Source organism: Rhinolophus sinicus, chromosome 5 (genome assembly GCF_057876585.1).
Source record: "Rhinolophus sinicus isolate RSI-liver-muscle chromosome 5, RSI-T2T, whole genome shotgun sequence".
In the NCBI taxonomy this organism is placed as follows: domain Eukaryota; kingdom Metazoa; phylum Chordata; class Mammalia; order Chiroptera; family Rhinolophidae; genus Rhinolophus; species Rhinolophus sinicus.
Window position 1 is genome coordinate 56,103,882 of NC_142505.1, and position 19,089 is coordinate 56,122,970.

Here is a 19,089-nt window from a genome sequence, read left to right on the forward strand (position 1 = left end):
CTACACAGCAGCTCCCATTTGGGGCAGCAGAGCCGACTTCTTGCCTACAGAGGCGATCACTCACTTTCTCAGTGTCTGCAATGCCATCTGCCTTGATTTTCTCTAACCAGCCCCTAAGAACAGCAGTCTATTACACTGGGGAATCTTGTGCACCTCTCCCCTCTGTGTACTTTTGGAAGTCGTTTTCCTCACCTCGACCGTTGGTGAGTACCTTACAGATACAACATAACAACATAATGCTTCCCTTGTGGCCTATTCTTCGGTACTTCCTTCCTTCAGCAGGTTGACTCCTACTTTGACTGATATATGTTCACCTGGATAGTGCTTTTGTAATTTAATAAGGGTATTAAAATAAGGTGATCTGTGGTTTCATATACGACTATAGCGAATATATTTTAATAGGCAGAGGTTTCATTTTTCAAATTACCCCTTTAAAGGGAAATATTCACACTCAATTATTGTGCTGACACATAAAGTGGACAAACATATGATCTGATAATGGAACAGCAAATTACAATCTGTGCAGGGTAAAGGACAGGGAACCACAGCCCCGTCCGAACCTGACCGTGATGCCTGATTAAGTTCTTAGCAGGCGGTTTGGTAAGGGGCCCTGTCCTGATCTGATAACTGCCACGGAGAAGCCAAATGCAGAGTCAATCTGCAAATACTTAATCCTCCAGAAGGCAGATTAAGTGTATAATTGACCTATATAATCCATGTATCATCTCCAGGGAAATGTTCCCTGGGCTTGGTTCACAATGACACGGGCCTGAAGGAAGCCAGTGCGGCTGTGGACTCCATCCAAGTGTGGGATGGCTTTTTAATCACTCATCTCTGAGCCGGTGAGGTTTAAGCAGATGAATTCACCCTAAGCACATCTCGTTTAATCCCGATTTTCTTCTCAGTCTCTGTCTTCAAGAAGTACAAGGAGGAAAGAAGATAAATTAATTTTTGTTTAGACCTTGACATCTTAGGTGCTTCTCTTGATGATCTGATCTCTAATTTCAAAAAGCGTGTTTTTGTTTTGGGGAAGACGTTGAATTAATCACCAGAGAAGGGGGGAAGCCATCTGCATGATTTATGGACACTCCAGCTTTAAAGCACTGCCTTTGAGGTTTTCTTGGGCTGTGCTTTCCTTCTCAGTTGCTGCTTTAGGAGTGTGGAGATTATTTCATATCTATCTTTTATATTTTCTTTAAAAGTCAGCAATAATTTTCAAGGAGGCCAAGCTTCCACTTGAGTCCAACAGTAATCTGATTCTCTTTTAAAAATCCAGCATCTTTAATATAATTTAAATTCATCGCTATTGCACATAATCTTTTTCTTTACTGACTCTTTCGTTTCAAAATTATTACAAACTGTTATTTTGCAGCAAATAAACCAGTTTACAATTGCATGTCATTGTTTTGGAAAAAAATGACCAAAATGCAGATAAAAAAATGTATAGCTAGCTGTACAACTAAAATACTATAGGAGGCAATATGAGGATTCTTTTCCAATCAGCACTTTATTTTGGACCAGTTAGCTTTTTCTTATGGGCATTACCCCAAAAGTTGATAATATTTTATAGAAGGACTATGTAAATTAATTATATATTGACAAACGGGGAAACTTTCTCTGCATTAAAAAGACCTGGTCAGTCAACGTTATGTCTGAAAATATTTCTTCAATAAATCTAGAGAATGCCTGTTTAAAAAAAAAAAATTGGTTAAGATGAATTTGGAAAGCTGCTCTTAAGTTACATAATAAGGTAGATAAAAATGCAGAACATCAAATCTAGAGCCCCAAATGCTGTGCCGATAATCTCCCACAAGCACCCAGTTCCAGCCAAAAGTACACTGACGAGGCAGAGAGCAAACCAGCTCAAAGAGAGCACTGAGATAGAGGCCTGGTTAAAATGAAAGACGCACTCATTAAATGACCAGCTATTAGTCCAAATGGTCTCAGATACAAACATACACTAATGCCATCCAGCCTTTTCAACAAAGCACATTCAAAAAGGCAAACAAACAAACAAAGGGTGGGGGCTGAGGGACAATACTAAACAGTAAGAACTTAAAGAACTTGTCAGGTAAATAAATATAAGACTTTGAAACACAGCTAAAAACACAACAGGGCCTCTGAGAACATGCCTCTAGATGACAGATGCCAGCAGGAACTAAAAACCAGAGAGTGACACAACAGTCAGAAATCAACAACCCCCAAACAGCAAACAATCTCAGAGATATAGATGTTTTTCCTCATTCAAAATGCTAATTTTCTATTATTCATTTTTGCCATTTATCAAAATGCAACAATTTGGAAGAGAAACCTCTCAGATCAACAAGTTTTTCTCAATAGATTTCTGCCAATTGTTTAGAAACCTGCCCTAGGACCCCTATCATTAAGAAATGGAGTTGACAGAACAAGTTCACTGCAGCAAGAAATTTAGGGTGGCAGGTTTCACAGGCCCTTAATATTCCTATTCTCTTGTTCAGCTCGGTGGACATGAGAGCCGTGCAGCGCATATTTGCAAAGAAATAAACACCATGCTTGAGGAAACAGAAGCCGAAAATAATCAAACATGTTGGTAATCTGATGTTTTGCTGCTAGATTATAGAAAAACAGTAAGTACTGAATCAAATTACTGAGATGGCATGGTAATGAAGCTTTTTGAGAAGCTCTGGGTTTTTCAAATGACAAATGTTTTAAATCCATGACAGATTCAATAACTTTTTTTGTACTACATCAGTTAGGTTGCCTAGCACCAATATTCTGTAAATTAGGGGAGCAGGTTATTTGAAAAGTAAGAAAGTAAATGGCAAAGAAATTTGTTATCTCTAAATAAACTACTGAACAAATTGTTTTTCATGGGGGGGGTGGGGCGCGGGGAAGTGATGTTCAGTGAACGATTGATCGTAATAGTTAAGTCTTTAAAATCAAATACTCAGTGGACTGTAATTAAGATTCCCTTAAGAAAACGTAACTGGGACAATATAAGACTAAATGTTTCTGATGCGATTTTATAGTGGTCAATGTAGTTCAATAAGAGACTAACATACTTGTAAATTTCTGAATTACCCTAAACATAATTTGCTTTCTGAAAAACATATTGTTAGTAATATTTCTTTATATTATTAATTCAGATTAAGGCCAGAGGGCTTGAGTCTGCCTGTGTTCTTCAATAGTCGGAGAAATCTAGTTTTACCATCTGTGCTAGCCAAGGCTGTACTCTTAAGACATTTAAAATAAAGATTCAGTTGCACTTTCCCTTTAAAAATGTCACAGAAGAGGACAATTTGCCTTGCTGCCTTCCACTAGGCGACTTTAAAAAACATTTCCCCGTGTATTTCTAATGAAAAAACAGACAGAGGGAAGGCTAGGTTATTTGTGAATGGAGTGACAGGCTAAACTGCAGATTAAACATCAAATTCAGTGCTAGATGTTTTAAAGTTTGAGAGTAGAAGGTTATTCGCATACACACTCACATAGGAACACACACGCACACGCACGCAGGGGCCACACAAAATTGAAAATCAGAAGATACTGATCAAAGGAAAAAAAAAGGCAACGTAGGCATTGAAAAGAACAATCCACAGGCTTCTCGAAAATTTGTGGTTTGGAATTGAATTCAGTGGAGATGGGCAGTGTCCACACTCCTAACTGCAGACCTGAGGGAGCTGCCTGTCTGTTTTCAATGCCAGTTGGATGGGTGACTGTGCCCCCGACACTCTAGGCTCAGTACTCTGATAAAGGCACGCATGCAGAGAAGGGACAGGACCTGCTGTGAGCTGTATGCATGGATGAGGCATTCTCAGTGGATGTGGGTCATGCTAGAAGATGTACACAGGAAGATTATTTGATTCTAATTCATGCCACTTGATATAATGTGATAAAACATTTGACATGAGAGATAAGTTCCATTTTAATCTGAGAGGGTACGGGTGGGAATTAAAAAGTGAGAAGGGTTTTCTCAAAGAAAGGTGATGAGGAAGAAAGAGCGATATTGAGCACAGAAAGGGGATGGCTGGGAAAGAAAAAAAAGAAAGGAGCCTTTTCAACACACAAGGAAAGCAAATGGGCTGGAAGACAAAGCACAAAAAAAGTCAGAAGCTGCAATGTCCTCCGCGGTGCCAGCAAAGCGCTCACTTAGCTGTGGAACAAAAACACACATACACACAAACTCAATGTAAATTGCTGAACACAATCACAGGGAAAAAAACTAGACACACAGATTCCATAGTAGACCAAAACATTCATGTTCGGGCTGGCACTAAAAATACGGGCACCTGGACAGGAGCAGCTCACGCTTCACAAGACAAAAGTCGGCTGCACAATGAGAAAGAATCACGCGGAGACGAGGACGGCAGCTTCCATGCACTCTGGCCGGGTCTCCACTGGCAAATTTGGTGGAAACTTGAAGCAAAATATCTGGCTAAATTAGGCAGCCCCATCTGCTTTGGCCTGAAAGAGGTGGGCGATTTGAGACCTACGAGGATTCCTTATTTTTTTCTTTTTGCCTCAGTGGCTTGCTTTGGAAGTGCAGATGGAGTCACAGTAGAAATAAGATTACTCAGTCACTATTAACCCTTGGAAATCTGAGAGTTCTGAAGTTCAGTCAGGGTCTGGCAGCCTGATATACTTGCTCTTTATGCACTTGCTTCTTTTTCCCAATTTTCAGGCGGATGGGTGGGCAGGGGGCTCCTCAGTTTAAAGGGGCAACTGACCGATCAACTCTAATATAAGTGTTGGCCAAAAACCAGGGCTAAGTGAGGATCTCTAGCCTTCCAGAAACGGAATCCTCTTTGAAACAATAACAATGAAACATTTATGCACATCTGCAAGCCAAAGCTGGTGTCAGGGAGGTACCACCCCCAGGAAAGGGAGCTGGCCTCCCCTTCCCGTGAGAATATCTCCCTAAGGCGAGGCCAGATTGCAAGGAGGAGAACCATGACCAAGAAAGGTCTTTGCCAGAGAAAGCTGCCTCAGAAGCTTTGTGCAGGAACGAGGCAGCTCACTGAGACGCTGTACGCTGTCCTACGTATCATACAGACTGGCTGAGACCCGGCCACACCAGAGTGGGTTCAGAACAGACATACAACAGATAAGAGCCTAAGGCAGAGGGAAAGGAAAAGATTTTGTTGTTTGAATCGGGACCAATCCATGTTCTCAAAATGTGACTTATCCTCCTGTCTCTTATTTTGTCACATTTTGGAGGCTCTCCTCCTTGGTTTGCAAGGAGGAGAAGGCATTTACTTACATCAAATAACCTTTCTATATACATCTCCTCATTGACCTTATCACGAAGGACATCCTGAGAGTGGCGGACGAAAGTCACATAGGCGTCGGCCACGTCCATCCCGGGTTTCTGTAAAGAAACAGGAAAACATGAAAATGGAGTTTTCAGACAATGACTCTTCCTTGATTACCCAGGCATTTTACTCTCACCACCCCACCCCATATTGCCTTGCTGGAGTTTGAAACTATCTACAGTGTACAGTTTAGCTATCTATAACCTGGGTTGGTAGGAACTGATGTTGGAACCTTCTGCTTTTTCTGGAAATCAAAACTGGCTAAGAAGAGAATTGGGATTACTAGAGTTTATAGATATTTTTCTACTATTAAGTCTTTTTTGTTTTGTTTTCTGGCAAAGATACTCTAACGAATAAATATTCACCGGATAACTGTCTGGCTTTCCTTTGGATTGAACTCCCCCATTTAAAAATACCCAAACATACTTCTATGTCTTCCACTGTCTGTCCTGAATATAACATTAGAAAGGTGACAGCCTTCCCCGATCCTCTTCTCCTTTTTAAAACGTTGAGAAAGTGCTAAGTAAAGAAATCATAGTTCAATCTAGACCCCCTCCTACCCAAGTCACATTTTGCGGGGTAGGAGTATTTCTTACCCCCCACGTAGTATTTCCTAATCAGTTCACTCAGAGGAGACATTCAACTATTTGTCTTTGCTTCCCTGTGTAGCCTTATAGTCCAAGCATTTAAAAAAGGGGGGAGGGGGAAGGATTAGATTTTTACATAAATTAGATTTCTGGAAAGGTATGCAATACCTCATCCATAGTTAGCAAATGATTTATTGTAAGGAGGCAAAAAAAGAAACTCAGAATGCATACTGCTTGAGATGTTGCAATCAAAGTTATCTCCAAAGAATCCTATTAAAACACTGTAATATGGGTCATTAGGAGAGTTGCCACAAATCCTTTATATTTCCACAGTAGATATGTATGTTTGCTAATAGCTAAAAATATTAGTTTTCATTACTGTGATTTACCTTAGATCACAAAGTATCATTTCTCTACAAGACGTGACTGTCAGGCACTGCAAATTGAAGTTAGTTAACACTTCTGTGTAATTTCCAGGGTGAAAATGAGGAAGGTTCGGAAACAGTAGGACTGTATTTTTTTTTTCCTGATACAAAGCAAACAATTATCAAGCAAAGGGCCAATGCTTGGCCCCTGGGATGCTAGTAACATTTCTTAACACCTGCTGAAACAATGACAAGGTATTAATTTGAAAAACAATGAGGACAGCCCAACGCCACAGTAGTCAACTGTTACACTTTCAAGCAATTTTCAGCGAATGGATCGAGCAGGTTCTGTGATGGTCCTATAATTGTTGCAGTTTTATGATACAAAACAATAGTGGTTCTCCAATGAGATATAAGTGACAGCTATCAGTTCTAAATTGGCACCTCTCTTCTCTCCCTTTGGCAGTCTCACATCAAAGGGCATTCTCCTACCATAGGGACCCCTACCCCCTAGGGGGACTTAGGATTATTGTGCCCATTTCTTCCCTGGTGATACTTGTGGCAGATGTCGTTTTTTCCTGGACACATGCAGCCATCTTACAGCTAAGATGCAAAGCCAAATTTCACAGACCTATTAGTAACCCACAACGTTAGAAACAGTGATCTACAATAATGATTATTTTCACCACCCCTCTTTTCCCTAAATTTGCTGTCCTCAAAGGGGCATTTAAGTTAAAACTTTGATTAAAACGGAAAAACAGTATGGTTCATCTCTCCCAGATAGTTAAGAAACTCCACGATTCTCTATCTGTTGACTGTTTAATTTTTCTTCCTAGCACTTACTAATATCTGACATTGTACTAGGTATTTATTTGTTGTTTGTTTTGTCTGTCTTCGCCTACTAGAACACAAGCTCCATGAATGCAGGGGCTTTATTTGGTCTTTTTCTCTTGTATCCTGAGCACATAGAATAATGCCTGGCACATAGTAGTGGGTACTCATAAATATTTGCTGAATGAACAAATCCATGAATGAATAAGCCCTCATCCCACCTCTTTTTTTTAAGTTCTTCAGTCACTCTACAGTAGGTCCTTGAATAACAAATAATGTTGATGAAATGCCCTAGGAACTTAACTCTTGTTTACATCAATTAGCCTCTGGTAAAATGGGTTTCATTATGCGTCCTCTTGCTTAAAGTTGTAGTTTGCAAGAGCCTATCCAGGATGTTAAGTGGGGACTTATTGCACATGGATTTTGATTGGGTACCCTACAAACAAACTTGTGAAAATCATTTAAATTTCTCTGGGCCTTAGTTATACCACCTGTAAAATGGGGTTAATAGTAGCTCCCTCCTTACCTTTAAGAATTGTTATGATCATCAGCTAAAATAATGTATGTGAAAATACCTTAAAAGCTATATATTACTATATATAGCAATATATATAAAGCTCTATATTACTATAGCAAACATGAGACACTATGACCCGCCCCCCCGCCCCCATATTATGTTATTTCATAGCCTTACCTACCTTTGAAATCTACTTTAGAACCAAGAAGTAAAAGGGGGCCTCAGAGAAACCAACATCGAAATAAAAATGACAGAGTCGCTGCATGAAAATGTGTAGTTTTCTCTTAATAGAGTCCTAAGGCCACCTCTCACAGCCAGCTTTCTTTTTAACGAGCTTTACATCTCATTCCAAGTTAGCTTTCCATCCTTTGGTGAGCCATCAAGGGGGATGAGGGGGCTTGTTTGAAACAGGTGTATTGATAAAAGAGCGTTGCCCCTTTTCCTGATGCCCTGAGTGTGAGGGAGAAGGCTGCCAAACTGTAGTAACAAGACATTAGAGCCGCCAATGGCTGGGGTCTGGGAGAAGGAGGCTGCCCCTGCCCCTCGGGAGGCCCTGGGGGGAGGCGTCATTGGGAAAGTCATTGTCACAACGGTGATCCTTGGTCACAGAAAAAATGTTAAAGTACGGCCAGTTCCTTATTTAATAAGGCAGGGGAGGGTGTGTAATGCATTGTAAATAGATGTCCAACCAAAATGGTTAAAACAGAAACAGTTCACACATAAACAAGCTAACTTGTAGTTATGGATGGAAAATGTTCTTGGCTAAACAACTGATTCTATTAGATAAATCATGCTTTATACCATATTGCTATCTACGAACAGTGGGAAAAACTTTAGGCAATGGTTTTTAATATCACATAATTACATTGTTTATTTTAACTGTGGCTTGGGCAGAGGGGATAGAATGTATACTTTAGAAAACATATGATACAAACAACACATAAATACATCTCTGTGTAGTTATGTCCATCCACATGTGGGAAACATCATTTGCGAAGGATCCACTCTGTGGCTTAGGAGAAATAGGACATTTTAATTGTATTAATAGCTTGCTCCTACCAGGATACGTCTGAGCTGGAGAAAATAAATTCAGATTTTCAGTATCCTAAGCAAGCCCTAATTAGGAATGCAAATCTTCTACAGATACCAAAGGGTCTGAATACTACATCTAAGACAAAGAGATATGCTTTGGGGATTATGCAACGTTTTGAATGACTGGTGATAGTGCTTCTCTTCATTAGTGTGGATAATTAAGAGATGAGTCTCTAAGGTAGTCCACATAGAACTAAACCAATAAATCATGTGCCAAGACCTCACACGGCAACCGAAATGAACTCAGAGTCTTTAGAGCTAGAAATAACTTGAACGATAGTTTTATCCAATGGTTCTTAAACCTGGTTGCAAATGAGAAGGACCTGGGGAACTTTAAAAAATACTGATGCCTAGACCTCAGACTCCAGAAACTGTGTTAATTTGGCAAGCAACCTGGCACTAATAGGTGCGAAAAGCCCCCAAGTGTTTCCAGTATGTACGCAAGGTCAAGAATCTATGACTGAGTCCAATGGTTCCCAAACTTGTACTACATATCCAAATCACGTGGAGAGCTTTTTAGAAAGAGATTTCCAGGCTCCATCTCAGAAGTACTCTGGAGGAAGAATCTCTGGAGGCAAGGGGCTGGAAATCTCTATGAAATCAAATGAAAACAAAACAAAACAATCTAAAAAACCTTGTTAAATATTACCACTGCACATTCTAGTTTGAGGACCACTGATTCAATAGGTGATAATCACTGGTGTGCTGGTTAAACTGGCTCTTCAAAACAAAAACAACAAAACAAAATAAATAAAAACCCTTGATTTGTAGTGCTTGCCGATTTCCAAGGTGTAAATACCCTCTCCATGGCTGAGTTCCAGCTACCAAGGAGCCATCACTGAAGGCGCTGTTGGAAAGGAAGGCACACAGGTGACTCTTGGGAGCCAGTGCCAGCGCGCAATCTGCTAGCCCTCGATTCACTCTCCCACTTACTTGCCAGGCGACCTTGGGTGTGCTACTTAACCTCCCAGTTTCCTCAGCTGTGAACGAGGATGAAAATATTAACCCCCTATAGGGTTGTTTTAAGAAGTACATAATTACTGTTATCTACTACATATAAATAATGCACATATAGCACATACATGTATTATGTACTATTATTTTCTCTAAAATTATTTATGTACTAGAACATTAGTTATACTGTTATTACTATAATAGTATTTGCTATAAAGCATATTTTAATCAAGTTAATTTTACAGTGTACCTTTGTCCTAAGCCATAGTCATTGGTAAAATCATGGGTTTGATGTGCTAATCACAGTTTTTCCAATATGAAAATAATTACTCAATTATTCAAATAAAGATGTTTGTCTATTCACTAACATCAGCTTGCAGATGGTACAGTGTTTAAGAACATTGGGTTAAATCTCAGCTCTGCCACTTACTAACTGTGGGACCCTGAGCAAGCTAACCTATCTGGGCCTCACTTTCCTCATCTTTAAAATGGGGTTGTTGTGAAGATTAAATGTAAAATGCTTAGGAAAGTGCCCGACACACAGTGAGTACTTTGTAAGGTTTGGCTGCAATTGTTATCGTACTGTGTATCCTCAGTGGTAAAGGCACCACCTTTTGGGACAAGCCACATCATTTTCTTCTGCCTCCCTATGGAGTGTACACTCTGCTAATTCATTTTGTTCCCCCGTAGTGAGCAAGGCTTCTGATACAACGTAATTCATCCACAAACATGGGATGGCTATAGATCATGGCACCTATCATGTTGATGCAGAGTCCATCTTTTTCCTCTACAATAAATCTGAACCTGACTGGCAGGAATTAGGTTGAATCACATGAAATTGCTGATATTTGACTCTTTTTGATACCATCCTAAGGTCCGGCTGCGTGCTGCTCGAAAAAGTTAAAAGTCGAGAGACAAGGTTGGTGGAAAGAAGAGCAGGTTTATTTCGAATGCCGGCATTCTGGGAGGATGGTGCACTCCTGTCCAAAGGCCATCTCCCCATTCCTAGAACCGACAGACAGTTTTATAGGGACATAAGAAGAAGAACAAAGGAAAGGGGGAGTCGGTCAGGCAGGTTCCAGGGCTGACATCGCTTCTTGGGGTCGGGTCTGTTTTAAGATAATATTATCTGTTTTGAGATAATAGACTCAGCCACCCGGCCTGGGGTTTTATGTGTATTCTGGTGTTTGGGCGCCTGAGGATTAAGAAATTACCATTACCAGGTTAAGATTTTGTTAATTAAGTGGATTAATGAGGTATGGGTAGTCTTGAGAAAGGGAACAAAACAGAGTTCTCCAGTTAATCAGTGAGGGGAGGAACAAAGAGGAAATAGCTGAATATCAGGGCGGATCTAACTGCAAACTAGCTAAGTCTAATTACATTATTTACCGAACTTCACCCATACATTTTGACCTCCCCCAAATGCCAATTTCAGTTGCTAGTATGGATTGCCTAATCAAATTTCTCCAGGCATTTGAGCCTTGCTTACTGGTCACCTGTTCCAGCCTTGCTGGTGGGGTCTCCCCTCTGCTTTGAAGCCTCCAGAAAACATACCTTAGCCATCGGTTTCTACTACTGTTGAAGACCAGTGCAGGCCAGGACTGATGTCAGTAAATTCATACCTCACTCTCACCCCCATGCAATAGAGTGTGGGTTCAACTCCTCACCCCCACGTGCCCTGCTTCTGCTGCTGAAATGTCTAACAAGGGCCAGGCATGGTGCTGAGTATGTGTCATTTAATCTGCAAACCCGTGACTTGGGTATTATTATTTCTATTCTAAGGATGGAGAAACAGGCCTACAGAATTTGAGTGGTTTGCTCCCTGTGAACTGAAAGTTTATATTTTTGGGACTTGGGAAAATAAGTTACTTAACTTCACTCCATGCTGCAGTTATATGAGATTTTTCTCTTCTCCATTATAAGGACTATCTACGTGAAGGAATCTGAAGTCCCTCGATGAGAAATATTATATAAATTCACAGCATAATTGTTGATTGTACATTCTTTCATTAAATAAACAAAATATAGGCTAATGCTAAATTCACTCCAATTTTCCATTTTGCCATCCTTTGAGAAATAAGCCAATAAACCATTACACACTTAACTTCCTGGGGAAATGAATTTAAATGTTAATATAAATCCTTTTAGAAAAAAACAAATTTTAACAATTAAGTATTTGAACAAGGAGGGTACTTAACCACGTTCAGAATGAAAAACATTCAGTACAAGACCCTTGGTGGCTGTTGAGATAAGCTCTCTAAATTTAATATTTTATAATAGACTCACACCTCTTTTGTTCGAAATAGAGAAACAGAATTATTTCTTTCCCTCTTTATTGGAATATATTTAAGTCTCTCCAATTTTATTTTGCTAATAGGCGGGCAAAGTCTGTCTATAAATGTGACCTGGTTTATCACAGGTAATCCCATGTTCTAACGTTCATGTGTTGTACTTAACCTCAATTTAAATGTAAATTTTGGGCAACTTCAAGTGCTTTATCTGTGAACTTTGAGAGCACTCTTCATTAATGAGGTCTGCACTAATTATAAACAGTTTTGTAAGGTTTCCTTAAAACAATTGCAGAATTGACCCCAAAATGAACAAATTCAGAATTTATTTGTTTTTTAAAAAAATACTGGTACCCTTGTGCAAATTTTTAGCTCATGGTTCTACTTCTGAGGTGTGTGTGCAGGAGAGGAGGTGAGCAGGGTGATCACAGAAGGAAATATATCAGAGAAGCCAATGAAAATTAAAATGAAAGTGAACTGGGTTTATCCTCACGTAAGACCTCTCTTCCTGATGAAAGAAACCTTTCCCTCTTCTCCAATGATAAAAATTTTACCATGAAATATTTGTGGCTTCCCTCTTTCTGGTGATTCCATTAGGAATATAGAATTTAGCAGCAACTAATGAAAACAGTTCCACCAAAATTCTCATGAAAGCAAAAAACCCCAAACCAAACTAAACCCCCCCCAAAACCCACAAAAACAATTTTCAAATACTCACAGGTACATCCACATATTTGGAGGCTGCCTTCACCTAAGGAGGAAGAGGAGGATAGAAGTGAGACTGGTGTTTATGTTTAATTGTTCACAGCTCAATGCTGTATCACCATCAGAGTTAAAACAATATGCCGGCACATGGAGCTGACCAGGGAACACAGGAAGGTACTAACAAATAAAATCTGTCTGCTATTTTTTTCCCAAGCTATAGCCACTGAGAGGGGGGGCGGGGGGTGTGGAGAAAGAAGGAGGAGGAGGAGGAGAAAGTGAACAGAAAGAGAGTGAAGTTTTACTGACTGAGGTTCTGTAGCTGGTGTGGGAGATTTGCATTTTCCTCCCTCTCTTTGAAAGGAAGAAAAATGACTGTAGCTAAACCCACACTGTGATGAAGGGCTCACCAGCCTAGAAAAGCAGCTGAGGCCGGTGTCGCTCCTTGGACCTTGGGTCTTTGTACAATTGGGCTGCAGGTTTGTCCTAATTGCCTCATTGACTCCTTCAGTTCTCTGTGTCAGTTAAGTCTTTTCAAGAAGAGGAGGGGCTGTGGTAGGTGGGCATCCTTACCCCAGAGAGAGATGGGTGTCTGTGGGTGGGGTGGGGAGGGTACCAGAGCCTTCTAAAACTATCCCAATGATGATGTTGTGTCTCTTGGTTTTAAAAACTAAAAATCTCAGAAGGGAAGTGCAAGAGGTAGTTATCAAATTTCAGTTTTTGGGGAGAAAGTGCGGTGGAGTATAGTGTTCGAGCATGGAGTTTGATTCAGACCTGGGTTCAAATCCTGGCTTTTCAACTGAAAAGCTGTCTGACCTTGGGCAAGGTACTTCATCACTCTGAGCCTCAGTTGCACCATCTGGGAAATGGAGATACTACTGGTGCCTGCTTCAGCGGTTACCCCAGGGATGAACGCACACCAAGTTCTGGGACATAGTAAGCACGGAGCAAATGGGAGCTAAGATGAGCCATTCATATGCTGACCTGGGTGGGCTCTGGGTCCTGGGAGAAGTCAATGACCAGCTGGGTTTGAGGACGTACTCCTGTGGGAGTACGTCTGATATGGCATGTGTTTCATTTTGACTCACATTTAGTCATACAGGTGCCTCTAAGTACAGGTAAGATGGAGGGGCAACATTTGGGGTCAGAGAGGGTTTTTGGTTTTATTGGCAACCACAAAGACTGTTATGCCCCCAAAGCAGTTAGGACGTCTTCTTACATCGCAGGGAGGCTTCCTCTTGCCATTTGGTTGAGCTCCATACTGGGAATCAAAACCTCTACCCACATGTCTCCCAGGAAAGTATCCAGAGGAGCATTTTTCCCCCCTTGTCCTTTTCCCAAAGCTACTACTTTTCAAAATGTTAGCTTCCAAGGGAGAGAAGCCAACAAGCCTGAAGAGTGGGGGTGGAAAGAGCAGAGGATTGAGAGTCAAACGTTCTGTAAGTGAAAGAACCAGTTGACCCTGGGATAATTACTTTAATTCCTTAGCCTTGGTTTCTAGATTTCTAGAACAGGGTGATAATACTGTGTACCTTGCAGGGTTGAGAACCTGATCAAGTGAGAAAAACATGTGAGAAAGTGCTTCGTAAACTTTACAGAGCTGAACACACATTGGTTAGTTAATTACTGAGAGAGCAATGCATTCTATCTTCTGGAATCACTACCAGTACCCAGGATGATTCCCAGATTTCCCTGGTAGAGATTCTTCGAGAAGCCTACATTTTTTCTTTGCAGCACTGATTGCCATTGCACGTCACTAATTTTGGTGCAATGTCTGTCTCCCACAGAATGTCATGTCTTGCTCATGGTTGTATCCCCAGCGATTCACTTGGACCTGGCTTATAAAGGGCACTTAGGAAAAATTGGTAGAAGGAAGAAAGGAGAGAAAGCTATTGACCAGTTCTGGCTCCAGGATGGTTGAGGAATAAGCAAAGGAATGAGCAGATTGAGAAGCCACTGAAAGCCAATATAGTCGTATGTAAAGCTACCCACCTGCAAAGGCTGGTGGGTGAAGCAAACCACTCTGGGCCATTAAAGGAACTGGAGGAAAGCATTCCAGATTTTGCACAATTAACATTTCTATTAAATGACTCACATTCCCAAACCATTCCTCTCCATGCCTGTTCCAGGATTTAGTTTGGGCAAAAAGGTGGCTTTCCTTTCTTTCAAGTCTCCCCCATTTACCATAATCTCACACTATAAGTGCAGTTTTCCACTTTGCAAAGCACTTTTATGTACAGTTTCTTCTTTAAGACACCCTACAAAATGGGGGCTATGAATCATATTTACTTACAACTGAGAACACTAAAACCCATAGAATTTAAGAATTCACCGTGTTTTCTCAAAAATAAGACATAAGCTGCACCATCGGCTCTAATGCGTCTTTTGGAGCAAAAATTAATATAAGACCCAGTCTTATTTTAATATAATATAAAACAGGGTTTTTAATATAATATAGTATAATATAATATAATATAATATAATATAATATAATATAATATAATATAATACATAAAATATCAGACTGGGTCTTATATCAATTTTTGCTCCAAAAGACGCATTAGAGCTGATGGTCCAGCTATGTCTTATTTTCGAGAAAACACGGTATTTGCTAATGATCTCAGCCAGAAGGCAGAGACTCCTGAGCCCCAATGTTTCCTCTGGAACTCCTGATCTCCATACCAATGGTAGAAAAGTACGAGGAATTCAAGCATCAGTGGTCAGAGCTGGCAAAATAACTCTCAGCTAGAAATTGATTTCTTTGCTCAATAGAGTTGGTGCTTGGCAGTTGGTAGAGTTTTGCTACAGCTGAAATGATCAACCTTTAAACACGCCTACTCTGCATTTACCACTAACATGCAGTTCCAATCCAGAGAATGACACCAGTCAAATTCTGTTCCTTTCAAGGCAGTTTGAAAAGACAAAACAAGTTTTATGTCATGAATGAAAACCAGCCACGCTCCTACATGCACCAGCCTTCAGGTCGTTGGGCTTTTTTTTTTTTAATCTGATAACTGCTGACTTGCACATAGTCTTATGTCTTCCTCCAATCACACAATAACAGGAAAGATAGCTCACAGAAACAGTGGTCCTATTATTATTTAGAACCTTATGGTGTATCATGTTTGGTTCTGGCCATTGAACTTTAAGAAGGATGTTGACGGTAAGGATACAGGGGAGCCTGGAAGTGTCGTTGATAAGGAAAATGAAAGCAGAGGCATCTTGCTCAAAAGGGAAAAACTAATGGCAAAGAAAATGATAATCTTTATGTAGTGAATTAAGGAGCTTCAACACAGATGGACTGAAAGTGTTCATAGTGGTTCTAGAGCATAGAACCAGGATGAATGAGTAACACGACAGTGCCCCAGAAGAGGGTGCAAACGGCTATCTCAGTCCAGCCATCCTTTGGCCACCCCGGGTGGTTGAAACCTCTTGGATAAGGTAGCTCCAGCAGAGGCTACTTAGGATTCCCTGCACGTGAGCCTATCCTGATGTGACAGGTCACCTGTCCTTCCTGTTCTCTGATGCTCGTCTCTAAGTGGTAGGCAGCTGTCATCATTTCTATTTTTCAGAGTAGACATGGTAAGCTATAGCAGAGTGACTACACTGGCAGAAGCAGGATCAGAATTCTAGTCCCCAGAACCATTTCCTGCCTCCTGCCAACAGTGCTTCCTGGACGCATAATATTTCTTTTAAGTAGCCGTAGGAATATGTCTAAGTAGAGAGGAAGGACCAGACCCTCCCGTCCCACTAAGACTTTGGAATTATTGCCAAGGGTCAGAAATCCAGGTGCACACGAGGCACTGTCTCTAGATCAAATAAACAAGAGGCCTTATAATCTACACAAGGCTGTTTTCCATTATATGTAGATGTTTTGATGAATGTAAGTTTCTTAAAAAGTACTACTATTTCATAGAATTCTGTCATTATGTATGACGGGAAACATCAACGGTTCTCAGAAGTGTGTGTATAATTTTCTTTCTTCTTTTTTTAAACTTTAAAAGAAATCTTCCTAGCGTAGTGACTAAGACTGGCTTAGTGGCTTAGGATTGGCTGGGTTAGAACTCGGGTTTTGCCATTTTCTAGCTTGGTGACTTTGAACAATAATGTTACTCAAAGGGATGCTGTGAGGAATGAGGTGATCCAGCTAAGTGTGTAGAACAGTGCTGGCTGGGCACATGGTAAACTGTAACACGATTACTGGTGCAGATAAAGCACATAATCCTAGTCCTGGTGGCAATGGTGACAGTTTCACTCCCCACCTCTAGACCACAGGCAATTTCTTGCCATAAGAAAAGGATGCTGGACCCTCCTCAGGTTACCACCAGATATCTGAGAACATTCTCAGTCTGGCATACTCTCTGACAATTCTGTGAACACCCTATACACTGGAGAACTTGCCCTTGAAACACTGAGGCAGAGAGCAAAGACCTCTGCTCCCTCTGTCAGGATGGCTGAGCTTAGGCTGAGCTGAGGGGGCACTTCCCCAGGCCAGTGCACTCTGTGATATTCAGTGACACATGTCTAATGCTCTCTGGGACCGAGCCATGTGCCCTGAGCATGGGCGATTGGGGAGAGGGGGAGGAGTTTACTCCAGACACCTGGTCTGGCACTCTAAGCAGGCACTCAGCTCCCTGCAAAGGAGAGGCAAGAACTGTGATTGCATTTCCTGAGACAATCTGCTTTCCCACCATTCCCTCTGGTGGAAAAAAGAATAACCTTCTCTAGCAGGATCCACGAGCCTTCTTCCCTCCCCATGCCCGACCTCCTAGATAGAGCCAGTTCTGGAAAAAGTTTAGAAATGGAGACAGATTAGGAGAGGCTGTGGAGATCAAGCATGAAGGTTGGGAGCAAACTGTCAGTGAGCAGCCTTGTTCCAGTTCCCACGTGCCTGAAGCAAAGAGCCTTGATATGGACAAGGTACCACAGGAGGGGCTGCAGATGAGTTTGCTCCATGACTCCTGGCTTCTATCTAAAATAATGTCTAACTGCACAATCTTTCCAAACACTCAGAATGAGTCATGTTCCCCCAAAAGTAACAACATAAGGAACACTTCTTGAGTGTTTACGACTTATCAGGCGATGACTTGGGAATAGTGCACTTGCTGTGTTTAATCCTCTCAACAACCTTATGAGGAGGCGGGTGTCCTACTAATATTCCCATTTTACAGTTGAAGAAATTGAGGCTAAGAGTCATGAAGCAACTTAGCTTAAAGTCACACAGCTAATAAATTACGACTTTGGACCTCCCATCCCCTAAGCTGCCTAATACTCAATTAAAAAAACACACCTATCAAATCACTTTTATTGACAAGGCATATTTGTGTGTGTGTGTGTGTGTGTGTGTGTGTGTGTGTGTGTAGACACAACCCAAAATGGCGTCTCTAGGAAAAATATATAAGGGATTTGAATAATTATCTGTGCTGACTCAGTCAGGGTAGAAGGTCCAAAACGGTTTCTCGGGCCTGAATGTCCCAGCTAATTACCTCGACCCTCCACCTGACTTAGCCTGTGTAGACAGGCTTAATGGTTTCTCTATTGAGCTCTTCCATTATTTCTCAGGTGCCCAAGGTAATCTTTTCATTGAACACTCACTATTCTGGGATTTTCACAATGCTGATGACTAAGGGATTTTCTACTGCCTGTTCCTAATAAGGGGACCTGAGTTAATCATTGTGAAGCTTTGATAGGGGGCACGGCAGGGGCTTAAACCACTTCTCTTGCTTCATTAGGGGAAAAAGCAACCCAGGTGCAGGCTTGGAGGACCTTGGGGTTTGATACTATTAAATCAATGCACAGATGAAAAAAAAAAAAGTGGATTAAGCCCTTTTTGCAAACAGAAATCTGGTGGGTAAGACTCAAAGATTGAAGGAAAAATAAGTCTGAACAGATACCACTGCATTAGTGACTGCCTGAGCTCTCCTTTCTCCCCATGGTCTCTTAAAAAAATCAACCAAGGAAACAATTTATTCTCTGCATGAGCTGACTCCACCCCTGCTTGTTTGACTTCACAAGAGCTGATTTCTCTGCCTTTGCTTAGAAACTGCCGACCACACCACCATCTCAAGAGGCCAGCAAAACTGACTTCAACGTTTGGCTTTTGAAATTTCTGCCGCCAGGATAATGACGCTATTTTGCCCCTTTCTCCGCTTCCCTAACCCGGGCGATCTTAGTGATCTGGATTTCTTTTTTTTTCTTGTTTTGAGAGTGAGGCAGATTAGTATGCAAAAATGTGACTCACGCTACCGCCATCCATAAAATAAGTTTTTCTCTATTAATTGAATTTTATCATCTATCACCATCCTCCTGTCTAGAGTGTAGGCTTTCTGAGGACTAAGAACTCTCTCTCTCCCCTCAGTGTCTGCACTGCCTGGTATATTGTAGGGTCTCAATAAAAACGTGTTGAATGAATGAACTTCTGAGCATAGCACTCTTGTCTCAGTACCCAGGGTCGAGGTTCCC

General features: G+C 41.1%; 1 protein-coding gene across 20 annotated transcripts in view; it reads right to left on the reverse strand.

Moving 5' to 3' along the window:
* Window positions 1-19,089, reverse strand: part of CADPS (calcium dependent secretion activator) — a 465,169-nt gene that overhangs the window by 31,701 nt on the left and 414,379 nt on the right. For all 20 annotated transcript variants that reach the window (XM_074313221.2, XM_074313220.2, XM_074313223.2 and 17 more), the window contains 2 exons: window positions 12,644-12,676; window positions 5,240-5,347 (listed from right to left, as the gene is read on the reverse strand). In XM_074313221.2, coding sequence (XP_074169322.1) covers window positions 5,240-5,347; window positions 12,644-12,676 — 141 coding nt within the window. The remainder of the gene's footprint in view (window positions 1-5,239; window positions 5,348-12,643; window positions 12,677-19,089) is intronic.